Source organism: Haemorhous mexicanus, chromosome 19, assembly GCF_027477595.1.
Source record: "Haemorhous mexicanus isolate bHaeMex1 chromosome 19, bHaeMex1.pri, whole genome shotgun sequence".
Classification (NCBI taxonomy): domain Eukaryota; kingdom Metazoa; phylum Chordata; class Aves; order Passeriformes; family Fringillidae; genus Haemorhous; species Haemorhous mexicanus.
In genome coordinates this window covers 2108766-2132233 of record NC_082359.1, presented here as the reverse complement: position 1 = coordinate 2132233, position 23468 = coordinate 2108766, and the positions used below count along the sequence as shown (strand labels likewise).

Here is a 23468-nt window from a genome sequence, read left to right as displayed (position 1 = left end):
ATAAAGACTGAACAAATACATTTGTTAAAGTAAGACTTTCATCTTAGTACAAGCCTGTATTAATTTATATCTCTATATTTCAGATACTATTTAATATTTCACATTAAATCTCATTTTTCCTTATCCATTTATGAGAGATTCATATATAAACATTGATTTCTAGGTCAGCAGGACGTGGAAAATCCTTGCAGAAGACGAAGTGTTGTGGTACCGGCTGTGCCAGGAGGAGGGATACCTGTTGGACATGAGCATCTCTGACCATTCCTGCTGGAAACTCGCCCTCAAAAACTGCAGGGCCAGAGAGCACATGCTGAAAACCAACTGGAAGGTGAGAGGGAAATTAAGGAATTGGGGGAAAATTGGAATGGGGAAAAATGGGAACCTGCTTAGAGCAAGTGGGAGCGGAGAGTCGGTGTTGTGTTCTGCAGCTCCTCTTTCCCAGTTGAAAGCTGCTGGGGTGGGGGGTTGTGGGGTAAATGTGTCTTCTCTCAGCAGCAGTTGCAAAGCTGGGAGTTTGCCAGCAGCAGGTTTTGGTGGCTGAAGGAGTGGGAACACCAAGCCTGTGTCTCTCTGCAGAACCGCGTGGGTGCCGTCAGCCAGCTGCACTACGAGCCCGGCCGCGTCCTGTGCGACGTCCACTGCTGCGACGGCGTGGTCATGGCAGGGTGAGCACGGGGCTGGCACTGCCCACTGCGGCTGTGCCGGGGTCTGCACTGCCCACTGCAGCTCCCACAGGGTCTGCACTGCCCACTGCAGCTCCCACAGGGTCTGCACTGCCCACTGCAGCTCCCACAGGGTCTGCACTGCCCACTGCAGCTCCCACAGGGTCTGCACTGCCCACTGCGGCTGTGCCAGGGTCTGCACTGCCCACTGCAGCTTCCACAGGGTCTGCACTGCCCACTGCAGCTTCCACAGAGTGTGCACTGCCCATTGTGCCTCCCACAGAGTGTGCTCTGCCCACTGCAGCTCCCACAGAGTGTGCACTGCCCACTGCAGCTTCCACAGAGTGTGCACTGCCCACTGCGGCTGTGCCAGGGTCTGCACTGCCCACTGCAGCTCCCACAGAGTGTGCACTGCCCACTGCAGCTCCCACAGGGTCTGCACTGCCCACTGCAGCTGTGCCAGGGTCTGCACTGCCCACTGCAGCTCCCACTGAGTGTGCCCTGCCCACTGTGGCTGTGCCAGGGTCTGCACTGCCCACTGCACCTTCCATAGAGTGTGTAATGCCCACTCCATCCTCTATAGAGTGTGTAATGTTCACTCTGTGTATTAGAGAATGTGTAATGTCCATTGCACCTGCAACAGTGTGTAGTGCCTACTCCATCCTTACCAGAGTGTGCAATTCCCACTCCACCTTTATGGAGTGTGTAATGTTCACTCCATGTTTACCAGAGTGTGTAATTCCCACTCCATCTTTTAGAGTGTGTGTAATTCCCACTCTACCTTTACCAGGCTGTGTAACATCCATTCTACCTTCTGTAGAGTGTGTAATGCATATTTTATCTTCACCAGAGTGTGTAATGCCCACTCCACCTTTAACACAGTGTGTAAAGCTTGCTCTATCCTTACCAGGCTGTGTAAGACTCCCTTCACTCTACCAGGCTGTGTAATGCCCACTCCATCTTTACCAGGCTGTGTAGGGCTTACTCCGCCTTCATCTGAAATCTCAGGTGCTTCTTTTAATAAATTCAAAAGCAGCATCTGTTTGAAGCAGAAGAATGGATTCAGCTGCAGTTCCTCAGGCTGTCCTTTAGTGACTGATGAGGATGTTTATCTACAATTTACCTCAGCAGTTCAAATTTTTATGGAACTATTCAAAAGTTACCTCATGTACAAGTAGTCCCTGTAAAAACTCAGGTGCTTTCTGATGAACTCCATCTATTGTTTTGCTGTGGAAACACCCAGAATGTATTAAACATTTTACACATCTACTGAAAAAAACCCCTTGTGATTAAGAGATTTTTATGAAAAAACATTTAAAAGGGGGAATCTTGTCACAGCACAAAAATAACTTTAGAAGGACTGTTACTTTTTTCCATTCTTACTTAAAAGACAACCTGGGAGGAAAATAACCCACTCAGAATAGATAAACTCAAACTTCTCTTTTCCTGATATAGAAGTTTTCTGGACCTTGCTTTATTGTTACCTATTCATGTGGTTTATACTCTTTAATACAATTTAAAAGTCTCACAAATTTTTAGAAGATTGTGATTCTCCCAGGAAATGTGAGGCTTTCCTGTGTTCTGTTTGAATTTTACAGGTTCAGTAATTAGTAACCCTCCAGAAATGACTTGAGTAAATAAAAACTATGATATAAATAAAATTATTACATTGTCCTTGACATACCAGAGTTCAGTGTTTAATGGTAGCACTTCATGTTAATATTGTGGGACTGAAAAAACTTCTTCTAAAATACTTCAAAATTCACAGACTGGTTATAAGAAGGATCCCTGGAAAACTCTAATTCATGGAAATCCTTTTGAATGCTCTTGGACAGCTGAGAGCAGGATTCTGAACTTTCAGACAGCAAACCCAGTTGTGTCCATGCTGCTGCCAAAACCTCCAGCTCTTCTTTTCCTTCATTTTCTCCCTTGTGTTTCTATCAAACGTGCAGGAGATAGGAGTTGTGCAGATTAAATTACATTTCAGAAGTATTAATAAAGAAAGGTTATGAATCCTGCATATTAAACTCCAGTAGTCCATATTTTGGCTTGGTGTGTTAGAGGAGTTGGGTTCTGACAGTTGCAGACACTCTTTTCATGTTGGTTCTCCAGTTCCTCCAGATCTCCTGATTCTCTTGGTGAATTTACATCAGGGGTGTGATACAATTAAATAATTCAGGTTCCTGAAAATGGGACAGCAGGTAAGAGACCAGTGAGGGAAATCTGGATGTGTGTATCCTTTAAAAAAAATGGTGTTCACTTAAATGACTTTCCAGGAATTTCTCTGAAAAATGAATTATCTCTTTATGAAGCTGTGAGCATGTGTTTGATAAAACAATGTGAGGAAATTAGAATTCAGCTGTTTGAATTTAGCTGGCTAGTAAATGAAGAGTTTAGAGTATTGGAACTCAAAAATTATGTTATGTCCCTTGCTGTTTACTGCTTGTCCTTCACTCTGCTTTGTCTGATAATTTGGTAATGGTAAATATCAAACTTCAATTTATAACTAAAACTTCAGAGGGCATCAGCAAATTGTGCAGAGAAATACTTTATGTGCATTTGGTAAGTATTTGGGATGTCAAGGAATTTGTTGGGATTTTGTTGTTTGCTGTGTTTTTATTTTTTAAATCCAACCATAACCCTCCCCTGTCTCTCCCAGCTTATAAAATTGAACTTAATGGCATTGTGCTTTCAAATTTGTCATAAAGCTGTAATGAATCTGGTGATCAATAGCAAACTGTTGTGTTCCTTCAGTGCTGAAGAAGTAATTTAATAGCTGAGGTTTACAAAGTCAATTCTCCTCTCAGTATAAATATCAATTATCTGTTACATTTAATGATTCTCTCTCCTGTTTCACAAACACTTGTGTGCTCAGCTTTGCATGGGAATAATCAGTGATTACAGTGTGTGAGTTTGCAAGGCCTGGTGCTGCTAATCCAGAACTGTGGGGCATTTCCCAAGGATTTTCTATCCAGAATATTTTCTATTCCCAATATTTTCTATTTCTGCTGAGGGCTGCTCAGTTTTTAGCAGGTTTTTTGATCCCTCAGCCTCTCCTGGTGCTCCAGCCCCTCCAGGTCCTTTTTGTCCTGAGGGGCCCAGACCTAGACAGAGGATTGGAGGTGTCCCAGGAGTGCCCAGTGCTTTGCCCTGGGACAGCCTGAGTGCCCTTGGCCCTCTTGCACACCTGGGCACACCTGGCCTGGTGACCAGCTGCTGTCACCAGCACCCCCAGGGCTTTGTCCACCCAGTGCAGCCACTCCTGCCCAGGCCTCCAGCAGTCCCTGGGGTGGTGGTGGCTCAGGGTAGGACCAGCACTTGGCTCTGCTGATGTTCTGTTCCAGAGCTTTGCCTGGCACTGAGGTCAGGCTGACAGGGCAGCATTTCCCTGGATCCTCCTTCCAGCCCAGCTCCTGGATGGGCATCACAATTGCTGAGCTCAGTCCCCTGGGCAAGGAGGGCCCGTGGGCTCCCTGCTGGGAAAGGGGGGGAGTGTTGGGGTGAGCTCTGCCCCCCTCCCTCAGCACCCTGGGGTGGGTCCCACATGCTGCAGAAGGATGCCAACCATTTCCCCTTGGATCATGGGCCTTCATTCTGCTCCCTGCCCCTGGTTTCCAGCCTGGGTACCCTGAGGACAGGGCCTTAATTCCTTCAGCCTTTTCCTCATCTTTTGTCACTGTTTCTCCCTGATCCAATAAAGATGGAGATTCTCCTTAGCAATCCTTTTGTCGCCGATGTATTTATAGAAACATCTTTAACTCTTTTTCTGGCAGCAGCCAGATGAAGTTCTAGTTGGGCTGAGAGGAGTTCTGGTTGGAGAGAGCAGCAATGCTGGGGTTGGTGTGTTTGGGAATCTTGGAGCAAGCCTGGAGTCACTGATTGATTTGAACCTGTGCTGTGCTGGGCATGATCTTGTCATCTTCACTGTCCTGCTTCAAACCCTGCTGCAAAGCAGAATAATTTTTATTTTAGTTGCTGTAGAGCTTTTTAACGTTTTTGAAAGGGAATTTATACAGGTTGTGGGCAGAGTGACTTAAACCAGCAGCTGTGATTTATAGAGGCACAGTTTGAGCTGCTTCAGGAGCAGCTCTTTATTAATCTGTGAAAGAAGCAAAGGCACAGAAATACCCAGAGAAATGCTCCTACTCCATGCACTCTCCCCTCGTCCCCAGGCTGCTGGCCAGGCTGAGGCCAGGAGATGGCAGAATATCAAGGATTGATTGAGTGCAACCTGAGCTGGGAGCGGAGGTGGCAGCGAGCAGCTCCCCTTTGTGCTGCCTGACATCAGATAATTCAATCTGGCCTGCACGCAGAGCTTCTTGTGTTTGTCATTAAAATTTCATCCCGGTGGTTACCAGGCTTGTTTTCTGGGTCAGCCCCTGACTCCCTTTTCATTTGAGCCGGTGGTGTTTGTGGTTACCTCACTCCCAATCAATGCTGTATTTGCCAGCCTTTCTACAGTTACCCGTCTCGAAGGATCTTCTCTAAAGGGATGATGTTCTCTCCCTCATCCCCCATTCCAATGGAGTTTCAGCCCTCAGTCAGAGATTACTTAAAGCAATTATATAGCTGCTTGCTTGGCTTTTAGAAATTCCTGCTGGTGATGAGGCTCCCTGTGCCTGATGCTGTCATTTACTGTGCAGAATGCCTGGATTGCTTCGCTTTCTCTCACTAAAATCTGGATTTAAATGGGTTTTTTTTTAAGCAAATGCTTGTTCAGACAGTAAAATTGCTACTTTTTTGCTACCTTTTTTTCTTTTGCTACCTTTTTTTCAGAGGTTGGGTCCTCCTGCACAGAGTGATCCTTGTTTGACCTTGTCATTCCAGAGGATCCCATGGTGTGATGTGCCCATGGCACATTCTGAGCCTGTTGCTCCCAGCTGGCTCTGAAATAGTCACCTGTGGCTGTTCTTGAGCCCGGGGGTGAGCTTGCCTTGTGCTGCTGGTGCCCATCTTACCTCACAGCTCACCCCTAAAACCACACCAGGCAGGCTTTGAGGGGGATGTGTTAATTTTTTAATGCTTGCAGAAAAAGCACTGTGGCTTCACTGCTGCTGGTGGTGGCTCTGAAAATAAGTAAACAAAAGAGGTCCAGAGCCAGAGCATCCTTCCCAGACCCAGAACGTATCATCTTTTTCTTTCTTTTTTATTAAGTTTTCCATGACTGAGTGGTGGCCTGGTAGTGAAGAGCTTGGCCACAAACTGATTTAGCAGATGCTGTGAGGAGTCCCTGCACCTTTTACAGACTGGGAAATCAGCCCTGGCTTCTCTTGATATTTTAATTTCAGATGTTTTCCTCCTCCCCCCACAAGTACTCCCTGCTTTCCTTGAGATTTGAGGAGTTAAGACTGGTGAGATTCACCTGCTGATAGCCTTGATAAACCAAGAGATTCACATTTCCTCCCTTTTCAGGGTGGGGCACACCTGGCACAGGTGGTGTTTCCCCACCTGATGCTTGATAAAGTCCATGGGAAGCTAAGGAAGAACTTCCTAAATATCCTGTGTGGTTTGTTAGGGGAATCTGGACATTTATTTCTCATGCTGACATGATTTTATACAGTTGTCCTCATTCTGGGAGCACTCACAAACAATTTGGGCCTTTCACTTTAACTCATTCTGAGCAACATTTCCACAAAGTAGCTGTTCCTTTATGGCGAGTTCCTTTGTTCTCTTCCATCACCTTCCATTCCACTTTGCTCCTGCTCAAAGGTGACCTGCAAATGACTTTTTAGAAGCTGGGCTTGCCACTCTCTTTAGTTCCATAATGATGTGTGAAACTAGCCCGAAAGGCTTGAAAAAGCTTTCCTGCACTTTTTAAAACTTCATGTCAACTCTCATCTAATTTGGATTTTTTGCTATAGGGCTTGTGGGTTATTCTCAAGGTATTTATTATTAGCTCTTGCATCTTAATTCAGTGTACAGACCTGAGGAAACCAAAATATTAATTAGTAATGAAAATGAATCAAAGTTAACAAACTGAAGACTTCCATCAGCCTGAATAAACCCCTGCCTTGTTTAATTGCCTAAATTTCACTTCTGTGATGCCACAACTTTCATAGTTTCTCCCTCCCCGTGACTGCGAGCCAAGATGTCAAACAAAGCAGAAGGTGAAAATAATTGCTTTTTTCTTCAACCTTCCCCGGACCTTTTGTGCTCTCTTCACTCACTCTCATCATTGTTAAGGAGCAGTGTCGGGGCTCCTCTTTCCACCCTGAGCGGGGGAATGACATCCTGAGTTCACAGGGCTCAGGTGACAGATGAGCACGGGGCTTAGCTAAGGGTGTGTTAGTGACAGCCAGGCTGCCTTTTCTGCCAGCTCCTGAAAAACGCCTTTCAGGTGAAACCCAGAGTGGGGGTGGGTTGTTGGCTGTGCTCAGTGGGATCAGGTGCTGGAGGATTGACCTGCACTGCAGCCATCAGCAGCAGCTGAATGCTCGTGGTGTCAGGGCAGACAGGATGGGATCACTGCTGTATTAAACAGGGAGTTTTGAGTTGGTTTGGGGTTTTTTCACTCCAGCTGCCTATGAAGCCTCATCTGACTCTGTGGAAGCTGAGGAGCTCCCAGCCTACCTGGAGCTCTTGGTTTACCTTGGGTTCTGCTGCTGCAGGGATGTGCTCAGTGATGCCTTCTGTGTTCTCAGGCACAGGCAGTCGTTTTGAGCTTGTAAATCCCGATTTTCTACTAAGGCCAGACAAACCCATCCTTCTTTCTACTACACTTCTTGAAGATTTCATTTTTACTCTTTGGGCTGTCCCCACCAGAGCCTGGAGCTCAGGTGAAGCCCCTCCTCTCTGCTGCTTGCAGCCTGTTGCAGTTTGTGTTCCTTCCAGTGCAAACAGATCAATTTCCAGCATCCTCCAGTGGTGTTTTCTCACCTCTGTCTGCAACTGGAGCCACTGTTTTATCTGTGCTTTGTCCTTTGTGACATGATAAGGCTGATGGAGCAGTGCCTTCCCACATTGCATCATGATGCCTCCTGAATTCTTACGGAAAATATAATTTTTTCTCCTGAACCCACAGTAATTTGTTTCCTTGGTAGAGCAGCTGCTTTAATTAATGGGCCTGGGCTGATGCAAGCCACTGGAACCTTGAGCTAGGGGGTGGGAGATTTTTGGCCTTAAAAATCAAATGACTAGAAACAGTGTGGCTTTTTGTAATTGCTGCTTTTATAAATGTTCATTAAAATGTTTTCCTTACAGTACAACCCTTTGGCTTGTTTCTGTTCCCTTGGTATGACATTTGCATGCACTTAATATAGAAGGTGAGGCAGAAGCAGTGAGGATGGTGAAATGTTAATTTTGTTACAGATAACAGTGCTAAGCTGCAGAACTACACACTCCAGCAGCTTAACCCACTTTCTTGAGGGATAATTTCCTAAATAAAGCCCTAAAAATGAAGGTAGCAGCTCTCTGCAGCTCCATATTTGTGAGGGGTCCACAGATGGGCGTGGGTTGGTAAATTGGAAAGTTGGATTCCAGCAGAAGAATTTGGGAACTGATCATGAGGATGCTCAGAATGGATTTCCTATGTGCTAAATCTGAAAGTGCTTCCAAATCCATTTTGGGACACATTAGTCACATTTTTCATGGCTGCACTCATATATCAAGCAACCCAAAAGTACATTTGGATGAAATCAGGGAGATTAATTTTCTACTCTGCATTCTTCTACCAGCATTAGGATTGTTTCAGACTCTGGTTTTGGTTTACCCCCATCTGTTTTTCCTTGTGTTTTAGGGTGTAGCTTTCTGCTATGTAATAGAAATTTTTCTCTTCCCTGTTCCATTTGTGTTTTATTTTTGGCCATTGTGTTCTATTTATATTCCTTTCTGCCATGTGAAGCAGCTCTTTTCTGCTACTGTTAGTTTTTCCTGAATCCTTTCCTTAAGGAATCCTTCAGCCAAGCTACCTGTTGGTTAGAGATGGCAAAATCAGTGCACCCAAATACCTGGGAATGAGAATGCAAGGAGAATTGGGAACTTTTACCTTTTCCAATCTTTGAGGCTCCTTACCCTATGGTAGATGTTTCTGAGCAGTCCATCACTCATCCCTCACTTCAGAGGGGTACAAAGAAGGTGCTAGAATCCCTCGAATTCCAGTGTTTTTCATTGTGACTGAGGTACCTCCCAACATGCCATGGTTCTGACGGGGAGGTGTTTTGAAATTGGACATTGAGATGTCACTGTCTCACTTGAGCCTGGGAGAGAAGATGGAGCTCAGGAGCAATTTGAGCCAATTTGAAGGTGTTTGGGCTTGGGTTTGCATCTTTAATTGGGCCTTATTCTTGAGCCTGCTGAGGGGGGCACTGGCTGATACCTTAATTAAACACAGGAAGGCCTGGAGAGTTGCTTTTGGTGGAATAAGGATGAAAGCTCTGAGGTGCTTGTTGGAGCAAGACAATGCAAAATACTCATTATTTTACTTGCTTATCAACAGGCATCCGTTTAAACAGAGACTGTTACTGCAGCAAAATTCCTACTGACTTCAATAAAATGCACTGACATTGTAAGGACTTCATAATAGGATCTTTTGAGTATTAACAGATGGTCACTGACTGCCTGAAACAAAGTTGTTGGGTTTTTTTTTTTTTTTGGTTTGTTGATCACCGCAGGTATCTGGAAAGCAAACAGACTTTGCCTTCTGGAAATCAGACCTGACTGTGAAACAAAGGGGGTTCTTTCTCCTTCTTTTTCTTGCTACAGATTCTTTAGAGAAAATATGGAAAATGTGAACTGGTTTCTGGTGGGTTTTTTCAGAAGTCTTTGGTGACCAGCCCAATTTGGTGCAGCGAGCCTTGTCCTGGAGGGGTGTGCTCAAGGCAGCACCAAAAGTGGCACCAGCATCCTGTCTGAACAGAAACCCAGCAAGGGTCCTGTTGACCCTGTGGTTTGAAGTGAAATTCTGCAGTGCCAGCAGTACCCCAGCCATGAAGGAAAGCAGTTTGTCTTTGCTGCTGCCATGGACTGAATGAGTGCAGTCTCGACTGTTTGGAAAATGTTCCTGTTAACAGTTTTTCTTTTGTGTATTTGTCAGTTTATATATTAGTTGCAGTTGTACTTTGCACAAACACTAATTAGACAGCCATCAACACTCAGGGCCAAAGCCTCACTAACAATGCAACTGTGATAGCAGTGTCTTAATTGGTTGAGTATAATTGTCATTAGGCAACCATAAAGACATCTGGGGCTCTGGAGAGGGATCAGCCTCCCCCTCCTCCTCTTCCCCAAATTTGTTCTGGCTATTGCTATCCAGCACAGTGGAGCTTTTTCAGATGAGATTCTGTGTTTTGACCAGTTTCCTGATGTTTTTCTCCTTATGAAATCGTCTGCCTCTTCAGCACCACTTCATTAGAGCTGTGCCAGCCTCCAGCTCTGCTTCCTCCCACATGTGCTCTGCACTCCACCACCTGCTTCCCAGACATTCATCGTGGGGCAGCAGCAGCTTTTAACCCCAGCTCCTTCTGCTTTCACTCATCTGGGAGAGCACAAGCAAAATGTCCATCTCATTACTGCCACTAAGAAATAGTCACATTGCTTTTGGTTTGTGAGTAGGTATTTTTATTGTATATTAATTTAATTTCCCCTACTTTTTCTATGCCATGTGCATTCCACCCATTGTTGCTCCATTTTAGCAAGGTTTTGATGCATCTTTGTAAAGCTTAAGCTGAACATCCAGGCTATTCTTTACAGCTAGATCCCTACCTGGCCAGAATTACAGAATGGGCTTGTTGGGAAGAAGTATATTTAGAAAAATACTGCTTGTCTCTTCTCTGCTGCTGCTTCTCTTGTGTCTATACTGAAATATTCCAAAGAACAAGGGCAAAGTGGAATGTGAGTCCATCAAAAAGCTGAGTTATTTGGGTGAAGAGGCTCTGTGGAATGTCAGAGAAGGAAAAATGTGTCTGTGAGTAGAGAGAGCTGGGAGCCAGGTGTGGTGTGGTGGAAAGAATCAGGGAAGGGGTACCAGGAGAGGGGGAAATTGGCCTTGTGAGCAACGGGCTCCTTGTTGCTCCCTGTTGTGCTCAGGAGAGCAAGACTTTGGACAGCCTTTCTGAATGAAATGAAGCAGGTGAGGTCTGTGATGTTGTTTTAGGGTTTGGGGTTGGGTTGTTGGGTCTGCTCGGTGATTTTAGGTGTTGGAGGATTTACTTGCACTGCAGCCATCAGCTCATTCCACCCATCAGGGGAAAGCAGAAGCAGCTGAATGCTCTTGGTGTCAGAGCAAACAGGATGGGATCATTGCTGTATTAAACAGGAAGGGAGTTTTGAGTTGGTTTGGGGGTTATTTCACTCCAGCAGGAAGCTAAGGGGGCATTTCATTGCCATCTTGGTAGAAAATCTGGTCCCTGAGTGGGTTTGGAGTGCTGGGCTTGTTCTTGGGCAGGACTTGCATCTGGGGTTTTTTCATTGAGTGATCCAAATGAAATTTTCAGGGCAAAATGTAAAAGTTGTGGTGGGAAATGAATAGAAGTCTTGAAATTATCTAGAAATAGTGCAGTGTGTTCCTCTCTCCAGCCAGCTCTGTTGATAGGGCAGATTTGCCAATTATCTGCAATAAAGCAGCCTTTTTATTTTTTTTACAGCGAGGCAGTGCTTTAATAGTTTAAAAGCCTTTTGTTGTGGTTACAAATTGAAAGTGTGGCGCTCTTTACAGCAGCATTAAATTTCTTTTTTTCTTTCTGAATTGGATTCATCTGTGTTTGAAATTTTTCCAGTGCAGTCCTGGTGCAGGCCCAGTGCACGCTGGAAATGGGCAGTGGAGGAGCTGGTTTCTATCTCCCATTTCCCCAGGCTGGTTCCCTGCCCAGACCTGCAGCTCCACTCATGATCCCACCACGGTCTTGTGGGACATCTTTCCCAATCCTTGGAGAGGACTGCCCTGGGAAGGATGGGAATGGTGAGAAATGGGGGAGGAGGGATACAGGAAGCCTTGGGAACCATCCTGAGGAACTCCTTCTGTGCTGGCACTGCTGGGATTTCTGGACAGCCATGGAGGAGCTGTGGTGGGCTCTTGCAGGGTTCTTCTGGCACGTGGAGTCTCCCTGGTCTGTGTCACTGGAGGAGCACAGGATGCTCTCAGGGATTGTTGGGCAGTGTCAGAGCCCTCTGGGACAAACTCTGGTGTCCTGCAGGTCCTGGCAAGGGCTGGGAGAGCAGGGTGGTTCCATGGCACAGGAGTGGGAGTCTCCAACATGAGCTGATCCACCAGGGAGTGGAGGAGGAGGAGAAGGGGGCTGCAGGGTGGGCTGGTGCAGACCCTGCCAAACAGGTCCCAGCAAAAACACATCACAATTTATTTCATCATCAAACTGATTTCAAATCAATGGCCAGAAGTGTTTGGTGGTGCTGCTCCAGTTTGAGCTTGGCTCAGAGGTGGTTCAGGTGGTTCTTTGTGAGCAAAGAATGGTTTGAACTAAATTTTGACTCGACTGAATTCTGAGATAAAATTAATTTAAGGATTTATTGTGGTCCTGTGATGTTGTTTCTTCAATTCCAGGATTGCAGTCAGTGCACTGTTATTTTTGGTGGATCCCGTGTGTTCCAGGCTGTGTAGGGAAACCAGATGCAGTGTGCCCTGAGAATTATCCAGCCCTGGGTCTCTCCTCTTCTGCTGCCATTTTCTCCTTCTCTCAGTCTTTGTACATCTCCAGCCTGGACTGTGTGAGACCTACACTAGGAGGAGATGCTGTTCTTCCTTGTTTATTTAGAGATGAAAACAAATATTCTGCCACTGAGTTCTGTCCAGTCTAGCAGTGTTTTATGTCTCCCTTGGAACTCACTTTTCAGTGACAAGAGAATTTTGTCTTCCCTTGGGAGGAATCTGCTGCTCTTGGCAGTGAGGAGAAGCTCAAAAACACGACCCCAACCAACCCTAACATGAGGAAACTGCAAAATTAAAATGCTTCCAAAACATTGTGTGCCTCTTGTTGAAGGGGCCTGCAGCAGATCTGTGCAATCACCTGTCCTCTTGTGGTTTATACCCAGACTTTGAAGCAAAATGAGCCCTTTCCAGTTTTGCAAACTGAGGAGATTTGTTGTGATCTGATCTGCACTCCGTGTCCAATCCAACGTGAAACTTTTTGCTTTGGGGAAGCTTCTTTCTTGGCCTGTTCTTCTTAGATTGTGGTGCTGGAAATTGGAAATGAAAGCAAGATTCAGAGGGGTTTGGGCCTCGTTTGCAGAGGGAGGGAGAAGGAGAAGTGTCCCACCCTGTTCTCATTTCCCTGGGTGCTCCCCTGTAAGGCTCAGCAGAGGAGGCAGGTGACAAGGACAGGCTTCCCCCTCTTCCTGATCAGTGCAGGGAATTAATGTGCATCTCTGTCTGCCTGACAGATTTCCCCACCCCCCTGGGCACTTTAATTCCTTCTGTAAATTGGAGCCTTTTCACCAGGAGATGGGGAGGGATCTGCTCCCAGTACCAGGAGCCCTGCATGGCACTGCCCAGAGAACTGGGAAACCTGAGTGCAACTCCCACATCTCCTAAACCTTCCTTTCCTTCTTTTTCTTGTAATTAACTGGTTTTTTTCCTCATAAGTACAACCAGATTCCCAACCTCCAGACCTCTGAGGCTGGTAAGAATCCCTTTTCCATGATACTTTCCCCCCAAAAGTCAGGATGTAACAACAAAGGTGACAGAGCAGGAAGCACCTTTGATTTCCCAAATGAATCCAAGTGTCAGCTATGCCAGAGCATGACATCTGACAGTGTTAATTATCACAGTTTTGTCAAAACTGGCCTTTAATAATTATAGAACTGTGGTCTTTGGCCAGTTGTAGAAGCTTCTCTGTGATTTTCTTTTCCCTTTAATAGTCTCTAGTGTGGTCATAGATGGCCCAGAGCAGTTTATCCATCGTTTACTGTGTAAAAACCTTCTTTCATTCAGATATATTCAATATTATCTGAAAAGTTTAGTTCTATTTCTTTATTTCCTCATTGACAAGCTGATGTTAAATTACAGTTTTGGTGATATTTTAGTGAGCCTGCTGCAAACAATGAACCATTGCCTTAAGTCTACACTTAGTCAAATCAATGAATTAATCTTCAGAGATGTGGGTAAATTGATCTGTTGATGAGAAATCAAGAAATTTCTTCTATAAAAAGAAATTTCTTCCTATGAAGAGCAGTAGGTTGGGTGGGTGCTTGTATGATCATAGATAAATGCTCTGGTTTAACACAACCAGAAATCTTGAAAGACTGAAAAGAACCAGTTTGAACTTTTGCCATGATATAATTTAGGCTTGTTCCTGATTTCCTTTTTCCTCTTGAGCCTGGCTCTCCCTGTGTGTTAGTTGCAAAGTGGATACTGATTGTGGTGGCTCAGTTGTGTGGCTCAGAATGACCTGGGTTGGAAAAGTCCTTTGAGAACATCAAGTCCAGTCTGTGACCCACCAGCTCCTCCTCAGCTGAACCATGGCACTGAGTGCCACATCTGGGGACAGCGATTCCACCACTGTGGGAATCAGAGAAACAGAAACTTCCACAGACACTGAAGAGTTTGATCTGCAGCTTTAGAAAAAGTTTGGATTGATGTAAAAATAAAATACACAGACATTAAGCAGAAGAATCATAAACCTGTGTTTCTATAGTTGTAAGAATGTGCCTTAAGTAAGTGAGAAACTGCATTGATAAGGTGGTGAAGGGTTTATAATGTAGGGGTGGGGTTGTGTGGAATAAGCTGAGAGTTTAGAAGTTATTACAGAAGCATCTGTGTGCCTGTGAGACAGAAACCTGTTGGACAAAAGTATCCACAGTGCACTAGAAGTAAGTAAAGGTGATAGGTTAGAAAAGCAAAATAAACCTTGTGTCATCTGTTCATTGGGTTAGAAAGTTCCATATTGCCTTGTAACAAGGAACTTGTGACCATTTTGAGCTATGGCTGATTGCTTGCTCCTCTAAAATCTCATGGCCTCTGGGACTGATGTTTATCTGAGCAATAAATCCTTCTTAGCCCATCCCTGTGGTCCCATCCCTTCATTAAAAGCTGTGACAAGGATACAGCACCTCCCTGGGCAGACAGTTCCATTGCCCAGTCTCTCTTTCAGTGAAGAATTCTTTTCTGATGTTCAGCCTAAACTTCCCTGGCTCACCTTGTGTCCTCTCATTCTGTTGGTTGTTGCTTGGGAGAAGAGACCAACCCTCCCTGGCTGCAGCTTCCTCTCAGGGGGTTGTAGAGAGTGATAAGGTCACCCTGACCCTTCTTTTTTCCGTGCTAAACATCCCCAGCTCCCTCAGGAGCTCACAGCACTCACAGTTCCTCACAGGACTTGTGTTCCAAGCCCTTCACCAGCCTTGTTTCCCTTCTCTGGACACACCCCAGTCCCTAAATGTCCTTCCCAAACTGAGGGCCCTGGCACTGGACACAGCATTCAGGGTGCAGCCTCACCAGAGCTGGGCACAGGGGCAGAATCACTGCCCTGCTCCTGCTGGCCACACCATTCCTTGTAGCTCCAATTTCAATTTACCCACCTGCCCTGGTAGACTTTGGTGCCACATTCAATAAATGGGACTAAAATGGGCAAAGCTGATGGGTTTGTGCACAGGGGGCTGGGGGAGGATCAGTTTGGGAGCTGTTTGAACCCATCCTTGTTCCTTCCTCCCTTCTGCTGCAGCCATCTCCTTGCAGGTGCTGTGGGGTTGTTGGTGTTGGATTATGCCCTTTTCTGAACCAGAGATGGGGCAACTTAGAGGCATTTTAAAAACTTTTATTCCATTTTCAGTCTCATGAGGAGGGTGAGGCAATACAGATGTTATAATTCACACCATCCCAATCAGAAGCCAACCATTTCCTAATTACAATACACTGTAAGAGTTTCTCGGTCTATCAGCTTTTGCCACTCCATGCTGTAAATGCCTTAAAGAAAATAAGCCTAAATTACCCCTCATGGGTCCCACTACAATGCATCTTTCATAGTTCTGTTTCTTCAAAGTATCCAGTCTTATTTGTGAGCCCATCCTTCGAAACCTTTTTCTAGTTCCATTTCTCTCCCAACAATGTCTGTCCCATCCCATGGCATTTCTAACTCAGCATTTCTTATCTCAAGGTTTGCATACAGATGCACACTGTGTGGGCCTTCTGTCAGGCTTTGAGAATTCTCTACAAATCCATTTCCCATATTTCCCTCTCTCTCTTGAACAGAAAAACTTCTTTGATAGCTTTGTTTAGTTTGCTGTGCACAGTGAAGTGTGCAAGGCACTATCACTAACATTGTCACTGTGACAATCAATGCATATAAACTTATTTTGTAAAGTTTTTTTAGTTAAGGTGTAAAACTATGTTTTAAACAATCTGTTTTAATCAATCGAGTTATCTAACTATGATCTCTCCTCGGTTTTAATTAGATTTATGAAATGATTTCATTTTTGAAGTTGTTTATGGATGGACTCTGAATGGTCAGATAAATTTATACAACACAATCCTTCAAATTCTTTATGATTATCTGCACAGTTTGCATACAGATCCATACTGTGTTGTGGCATTCACATTCTCTGAACAGACAGAGACATCCTTTTCTCTCCCAGGATTTTTTCCTGGAGAAGCACAGCGAGAAGAAGAGAAAACAATTCTTATCTCTCTGTGCTGTAAAAATCAAGCTGTAAAAATTCTCTCCCATTCATTTCCCAGGTGGGGTGATGGCTGCCCTTGTTTTACAGGTACAGCTCAGGGGAGGTGAAGCTGTGGGACACCCGCACCTGGGACTACAGAGCCCCTGTGCTGGCAGCAGTGCCAGGCCCTGGAGGGGCTGGGGCCCTGCCACATGTCTCCTTTGTGAGGATCAACAGCTCCCTGGCCGTGGCTGCCCACGAGGACGGTGAGCAAGCACAACTCTCCTCCCTATTAAAACAACAGCAAAAAAAAAAAAAAAAAAAAAAAAAAAAAAAAACCAAAACAAAAGAGCTTTACAAAAATGAGGCAGCTGTGCTCAGCTTTTTGTGTGTCTGTAATCCTGTGTATCCACACACACGCACACACTTGCTTTTATGTGAGAATGTTGGCCAATAACCCTAAATGCATTAGGAGGCATTGGAGCATAGCACCCATTAAAACTGAGCTTTAATTCCTACTGGAGCTGCTGCACAAAGCTTGAGTGCCAGGCTGTAGTCCAGCCAAGCTATCTTAAACAAATAACTTGTTTTGCTATAAAAATATTAAATATTCTTCCACCAGCCTTCTCCTCTGGCCAAAACTCCCTTGGGGTGCTGTGGAGCTTTGTTATGGGGATGGTGGTAAACTTGGATGTCTGATTAATCCCCATCCCTCTCGCTCTTGGCGTGGTGTGTGGATGCACTGAAGTGCTGGTTTGCAGTGCTGGGTTGTTGTTATATTCTTGGATTTAAAGAAATGAAAGCTTTCACCTAATATTTAGTGAAACCTTCATAAAATCCTGGTTGTGTGCATTGTTTTAAATATCCTTAGAGGATTTCTGTAATGGACAACAAGAGCCAGAGACCAACATCTTCTGGATGTGGGAACAGGAATTAAAAAAGTCAGGTTTGGACAGTCCTGGCCGACTGGGATCCTAAACTGAGGGGCTTGGGCAGACCTCAACTCCCATCATCTTTAAAATGTAAAATTTGATACTTAAAATGTCTCCTTGGGTATAAATAAAGAATGTTTGTAAGTTTACAGAGCTTTGTACACACCCTGTCTTTGATCCTGGTGTGTCTACAGGTGAAAACAGAACAGAAGGTGGATAATGCAAACAAAATCCCTAATCCATACTTCTATTTTAGAAGTAAATTAAATGCTTTATGTGTTTTAAGATTCTCAACATCCTTAGCTGTTTTTCTAGCTTGGATCTTGTCAGGATGGTTTTCTGTGGGTTAATAGGCAACATTTTCTGACAGCAGCAAATCTGGTGTTATTAATATTATTTACTGGAGTCATAGGAAATTATAACACAGGTTTTAAGTGCTGGCTTTTTTTCCAGGATTCCAAACAATGACTAGCAGAGGGTCTTTTGTTTGTTTTCTAGTTTCCCACTGACTAATCTAATAATTTGTCTGGGTTTTTTGCCTGTCATATCCCTTGCTGTCAGTGTTGTGACTGAACTAGTTTGCATAAAGCTCGGCGTCTTTTATTCTTTTGGGTAGGGATTTTAATAGGCTCTGTGATATGGCAGTTACTCTGATTTGAGAAGCCTTGGTCAGAATAGATTAGTTTCTATGGGAATAGGGAAATAAAAAGACCCATTTTAGCAGTGTTTACTAACTGCAAGCCGAAAGCACATATTTACAGTTTGCTGGAGAGAGTTATTTTAAATTTTGGGGAGGGAGCGGACGCCTTTGAAGATAATGTGTTTGATTGTTCTTTGTTGTACTTTTCCAGCTCCCTTTCCTCTTTGTTTGTAAGTTTGACTAACCCAGAGAAACCATCTGCTCGTGTTGGAGGTGGTGCTGTCAGGCAGTCTAGACTTCCCTGGCGAATCCCTGGCTGGCCCCGACACCATCGGCTGCTCCCGGTCCCGCAGGGCTCCCGTGGTGCTGGCCCTGGCTGCCCCTCCCAGGGAAGGGCTGGCAGGCACTGCCTGCCCTGCTCTGCTCCTCACCTCCTTCCCAGGCACACCAAGGAGGCAGGGATGTCCTCCTGGGATGCCCTGGCCAAAGTGGGTTGTCACTCCATGGTGGCCCTGGAGGAAAATGGGATGGTGGCTCCTGGTGGAGGTTCCTGATGGTGCCAGCCTCGGGCTGCAGGGACAGGGAGAGGAGGGAGGAATGGATGAGGAGCAAATGAAGTTCCCTGTGCCTGTGCCAGCGCTCAGTGGGGGCACTGGATGTACACCTGGGGCAACGGGACTTGGCAACTCGAGCCACAGTTGTGATTTTTGAATTCCAACCCACTGGCCTCATATTTCTTCTGCCTTGTTTCCTATTGTCAGCACTGGCAGTGCTCCAGTTTGATTTTACCACTAATTGTGTTGCACGTTACCGAACTGAAATGAATCAAATCAAAATGCTTTTCCTGGAGCATTAGATAAAGCAGGCGAGGGTTCTGGGTAATGAGCAGATGCTGCTAATGCAGGGACAGGAGAGGCATTGCCAGGACTCCATCTGCTCCATGCTTGCCTGCCTTTGGCTGGCAGCCACAGCTTTTGGGAAACAGCAGTCTGCTTCAGCCATCCCTCTCCCCCCTGCGCTCTGGAGTTGCATGGTTTGACTGGCAAACAACGTGCAGCAACAGGAGAACAGAACTTTTTCCTGCTGTCCTTTAAATGCCACGGCCACCCTGCTGCAGGCACAGTGGGGAGCACGGCCCTGCTGCCCTGCTTGTACCCCCTCAAGCCCACTGTGAGGAGCTGGTGGCCTTCCCAAGCTGCAGAGGAAGCAAGGAGGGTGGCTGCTGCAGGGATCAGAGGTGCTCCTGCCTGCTGCAGGCTCCAGGAGGGGAATTTTGGCAGCCCTTGTCCTTTCTGGTGCCCTTAAAGCTGCCTGGGGGTGTTGTCCCTCCTGTACCCTCTTTGCAGAGTGATGGGTTAGGTGCCTTTCCCTGAGTGCCAGGACGTGCTCCAAGAGAGCAGGAGCATTCCAGGCTGGCTGGAGCGAAGGAAAAAATGTCAGAAGAAAAGTGCAGGAGCAGGGGCTGGGATGTTTATTCCCATTGGTGGCTCTGGGTGCAGATCTCTTGGTTTGGGTGAGTGGAGTGTGATTTCCCATCCCAGTCATCCCATTCCCCACACTGGGAATGAAACAGGGTGTGTGCCTTCTCCGAGGGACTGTCCAGGATGGTGGTGTGTGGAAATCCCTGGAAGAAGGGTGGTGGCAGTAAAATCTGGGAACATTTGGTGGGAACTGCTGTGGTAATGGTAGTGTGAGGGAAAGGCTCTTGTCACTGAGGTCTGACCCTGTACCCTCAGGACCTGCTGGAAGTGAAAATGAAATATAAAATATTGGTTAATGAGCTTCAAGTGTCTACTAAGGTTAAATTGGCTCCTCCAACTAGAAATGTTTTTGGGAAAAACTCAAAATTCACAGCAACAAGTTTTGATACTTCAGGCTGGTGCTCATTTCCACCCATGCTTTTCTTATACTGCTTGTACATCATAGAGATATGATATAGCTGAAAATGATGAGGAAGTAAATTCATGTTCCCACTTTGGAGTCAGAAAAATCCACCTGAATGGAGCCAGAGAATCACAGAATAGCCTGAGTTGGAAGGGACCCACAAGGATCATCAAGTCCAAGGGTTTTCAGAAGGTGAAATAGAGTTTTATTTTGTTTAAATCAAGGTGGCAAGACCACAGCTCTGAAGCAGGACAAGCACCACGGAGATGATGTGAATTCAGCACCTCCTGGCCTTCCCAGGCTGTTGTGTTTAGAAGCTGAAGGGAATGAGCTTGTAAACCATCAGCACATTTGGATTCCCTGCTCCAGCACAAACAAAATTCTGGGGTTCTATATTTTTATTTTTTTTTTCAGATAATGCACATGTAGGTTGCTTTAACTCCTCCAAAGCTGGCAGCAGCCACCAGCTGACAGCAAATGCTGGTTTTAATGTGCAAGAGCTGATGCAAAAGGTCTTTAGGATCCGAGCTGGGATCCTCCACACCCACATCCAGCCCTCCCACCTCAAGCTCCCCGAGCAGGCAGCTCAGGTGGGCAGTGCCAGCTGTGCCCAGCTCAGGAGGGGCTCAGACAGGCTCTGTGACACTGCCAGACACAGCCAGGGTAATATTTACCAATGAGATTTAACACTGTTTGCTCTGTGGTTGTGCTGCCTTGCCCTGTCGGAGGATTAGGGGATTTTAAAGGAAAAAAGATACTTGGGTTTGTTTAATTTTGTAGCAAATGCATTGCCTGTAATAGCAGAGAAAAACCTGTGTGAAAACAGATGTAACAGCTGCTTTTGCAGGATGTCTTTTGTGCTGCCAGCACTGCTGGTGGAGAGAGAGGAGCCTCCAGCCTCCCACCTTTGACACAGCAAGAGCTGTGCAGGGCTGGTGATGCTCCCAAAATCTGAGTTCAGTCAGGATCAGCACTGCACTCTGAGGCACAACAGCCTCCTGCTCAATGTTCTATCCAAGTACTTTCCAGTCTGCAGTGACTGGCAATAAATGGCCCTTTCAGCAGGTCACCATTCAGAATTCTATGGGTTGGGAGTTGAATTTTCTGTCCAGTCTGGGGCAAAGTGATAAACGAGGCTGCTGCAGTGATTGTCACATTGAATATCAGCATTGCACCACCAGCAGCAGCTTCTTGCACTTCTTGTCATGAGCCATGATGACTTTCCAGCTTGCTCATAATTCTAAATGATTTTGGGGAGTTATTGTTAGAGTTCAGGTGGAATAATCACAATTATGGTGCAGATTTTAGCGTGCTGTGAAACCGCTGCTGATAATTTTCATTTGGTGACCTTCTAACACTTGGTAAGATTTCAATATTATAAAAAATAAAGATAACATATGGCTGCAACCTTAACTTCACCTCAGCAGAGGAATTGCTGTGGAAATGAGGTGCTGGGCAGTGCTGGAGGCAGGAAGACAGACTGTGGAGAGCAGTGATCTCATCTGCACTGCTAAATCTTAGCCTGATTTTTTTTAGTGCCACACTAATAACCTGAACTGGAATGGTGTGGGATTTTTTGCTCTTACCCAAAGGTGATTGACTGCTGCAAGGACTTGCACACCCATAAATACCTTTTGTTGTTTCTGCAGTGAAATGCAGAATATTCTGAGCAGCACTTTTAGTCCTTGTGGCAGCTTTATCTATTTATAAATCCAGTGCAGTGTTTGCTTTCTGTTTTCTTTCTGTCCTGATCCTTGTGGGTCCCTTCCAATTCAGGTTATTCTTTGAACTCTCCAGGTTACTCTTTACTTTGTGCTCCTTCATCACATGTGAATTTGTGACCTTACAAGTCACTTTTTTGTTTAGATTACCAGGAATATATTGCCCATATCATGTATCAGATGTTGCACACTGTGTTTGCCTGGTTAAAATCTTTTATTTTGGACAGATTTTGTCATGTTTGAGATGTAATAGTAGTAGTAGTAGTAGTAATAATAATAATAATAATAATAATAATAATAATAATAATAAGTGGCTTGTTGCTCAAATTTAGAGAGCAGAACCCTGAGCTCTGGGTTTCTTAGTTTGCTCCTGTGGTCAGAATATTTTTTTTTTTTTCCCAGAACTTTCATCCACTTAGGCACTGTTGAATCCAGTGAAATGTTCATCACAGAGATGTGTAAACAAAAGGCTCCACTGAAAGCAAATCAGCCTCCCTTTTTCCCCTTCACGAACCTGGTCTTTAATTTGGATCAGTTTTCTACTGAACAAAAATTGAAAATCCTCCTGCTTGGAGGAGCCTGGCAGCCAAATCCACGGTCTGACCCAAGAGTCCAGTTCTAACTCCCTGTGTCTGATACCACTTTATCCCTGATGGGTTTTTCCTGGCTGAATCATCTCTCCTGGAGGTGAGACCTCCCCATCCCTTTGCTCTGAGGAGGAGCAGCCCCAGCTCAGCCCTGTCCTGGCTGCAGGGGATGCAGCCTGTGCTGCCCACTTGGATTTGTTAACTGGTTTTAAGCTGTGTGCAACCAGTCTGTTTTGCAAACCGAGTTCAGCAGTTATTTACCTTTCAAGCAATTAACATAATTACCATTATGCTAAGAAGTCATTTTGGGAAGTTCTGCTCCGAGCCCTTACGGCTCCGTCGGGACAGTTTTAGTTGGGACTGATCTCTCTGATGGAAGCCTAATTGCAGTTTTGGCTTTGTGTAAACAAACAGAGGCAGCTAATTGTTTAGGCAAATAGCAGATTAATTTAAATATTCATCCCTAATAAAACAAAAATGGTCCCCATTATGGTACTCATTCCCATGGTGAGGAATATAAATATTCAGTGGGAGTGCCATTAGACAGGGATCTTAAGGATTATCTGCATTATTTCACATGGGTAGCACTTTCCAGATACCAAATAATCTTTACAAAAGCTACCATAAATCAATTTAAACTCATTTAGCTACCATTTCACTATGTGCAGTTTCATTACCACACTCTTGCTTCACCTCCTCTGGGACTGGGGAGGAGTGTTTGCAAACTGGCAGTGGTGCCCATCCACAGCTGTCTGTCAGGGCTTTTATGTCTCCTTCTGAAGGAAGAGCTGCCATTAATCATTTCATCATTAACGTGCTCCTCTGCAAGGGAGCCTTCTCCAGCCCTGCCTGTCACGCTGGAAGATTGCTTCTCAATTCAGTGCAAAGGTGGCCCAGAAGGCTCCAATTCCCTTCTGTTCCCTCCTGATTGCCTCAGGTTGCTCTTACTCACATTATGATGCTTTTAAATAGAGAACTGGGGAGCCAGGCTGACAAAAATGCAATTATAAATATGTTTTCTTTTGACTTACACTCCTTTATCTTTAGGATTTGCATTCTTTAGCTTTTCTCTATGGTGACTGGGGACAGGACCCAGGGAATGGGGCTGTGATGGGAGATTTAGATGGAGATCAGGGAAAGGTTCTTCCCCCAGAGGGTGCTGGCACTGCCCAGGCTCCCCAGGGCAGTGGGGACAGCCTCTGGCTCTGCCAGAGCTCCAGGAGCCTTTGGCCAGCACTGCCAGGGATGGCCAGGGTGGGGTTGTTGGGGGTCTGGACAGGGACAGGAGCTGGGCTGGATGATCCTTGTGGGTCCCTTCCAGCCCAGGATATTCTGTGATTCTGTGAACCATGCAGCAAAGTGACTTAAAATTGGAGTGTGGGTTCTTCCTCACTGGGTTTGGGGTGATTGAGGGCCTCTCTATAATAGAACAAAATTTCAGGTGTCTGTTTGCATCTGATCTCCAAACATGGAAATGTGAGAGAAGTCAAAGAGTCTTCCTC

At 45.4% G+C, this 23468-nt stretch overlaps 1 protein-coding gene across 2 annotated transcripts in view; it reads left to right on the top strand.

Annotated features, from left to right (window-relative positions):
* FBXW8 (F-box and WD repeat domain containing 8) overlaps nt 1-23468 on the top strand; it is a 58943-nt gene that overhangs the window by 9155 nt on the left and 26320 nt on the right. For both annotated transcript variants that reach the window (XM_059863175.1, XM_059863174.1), the window contains 3 exons: nt 164-328; nt 577-665; nt 16311-16468. In XM_059863175.1, the coding sequence (XP_059719158.1) occupies nt 164-328; nt 577-665; nt 16311-16468 (412 nt within the window). The remainder of the gene's footprint in view (nt 1-163; nt 329-576; nt 666-16310; nt 16469-23468) is intronic.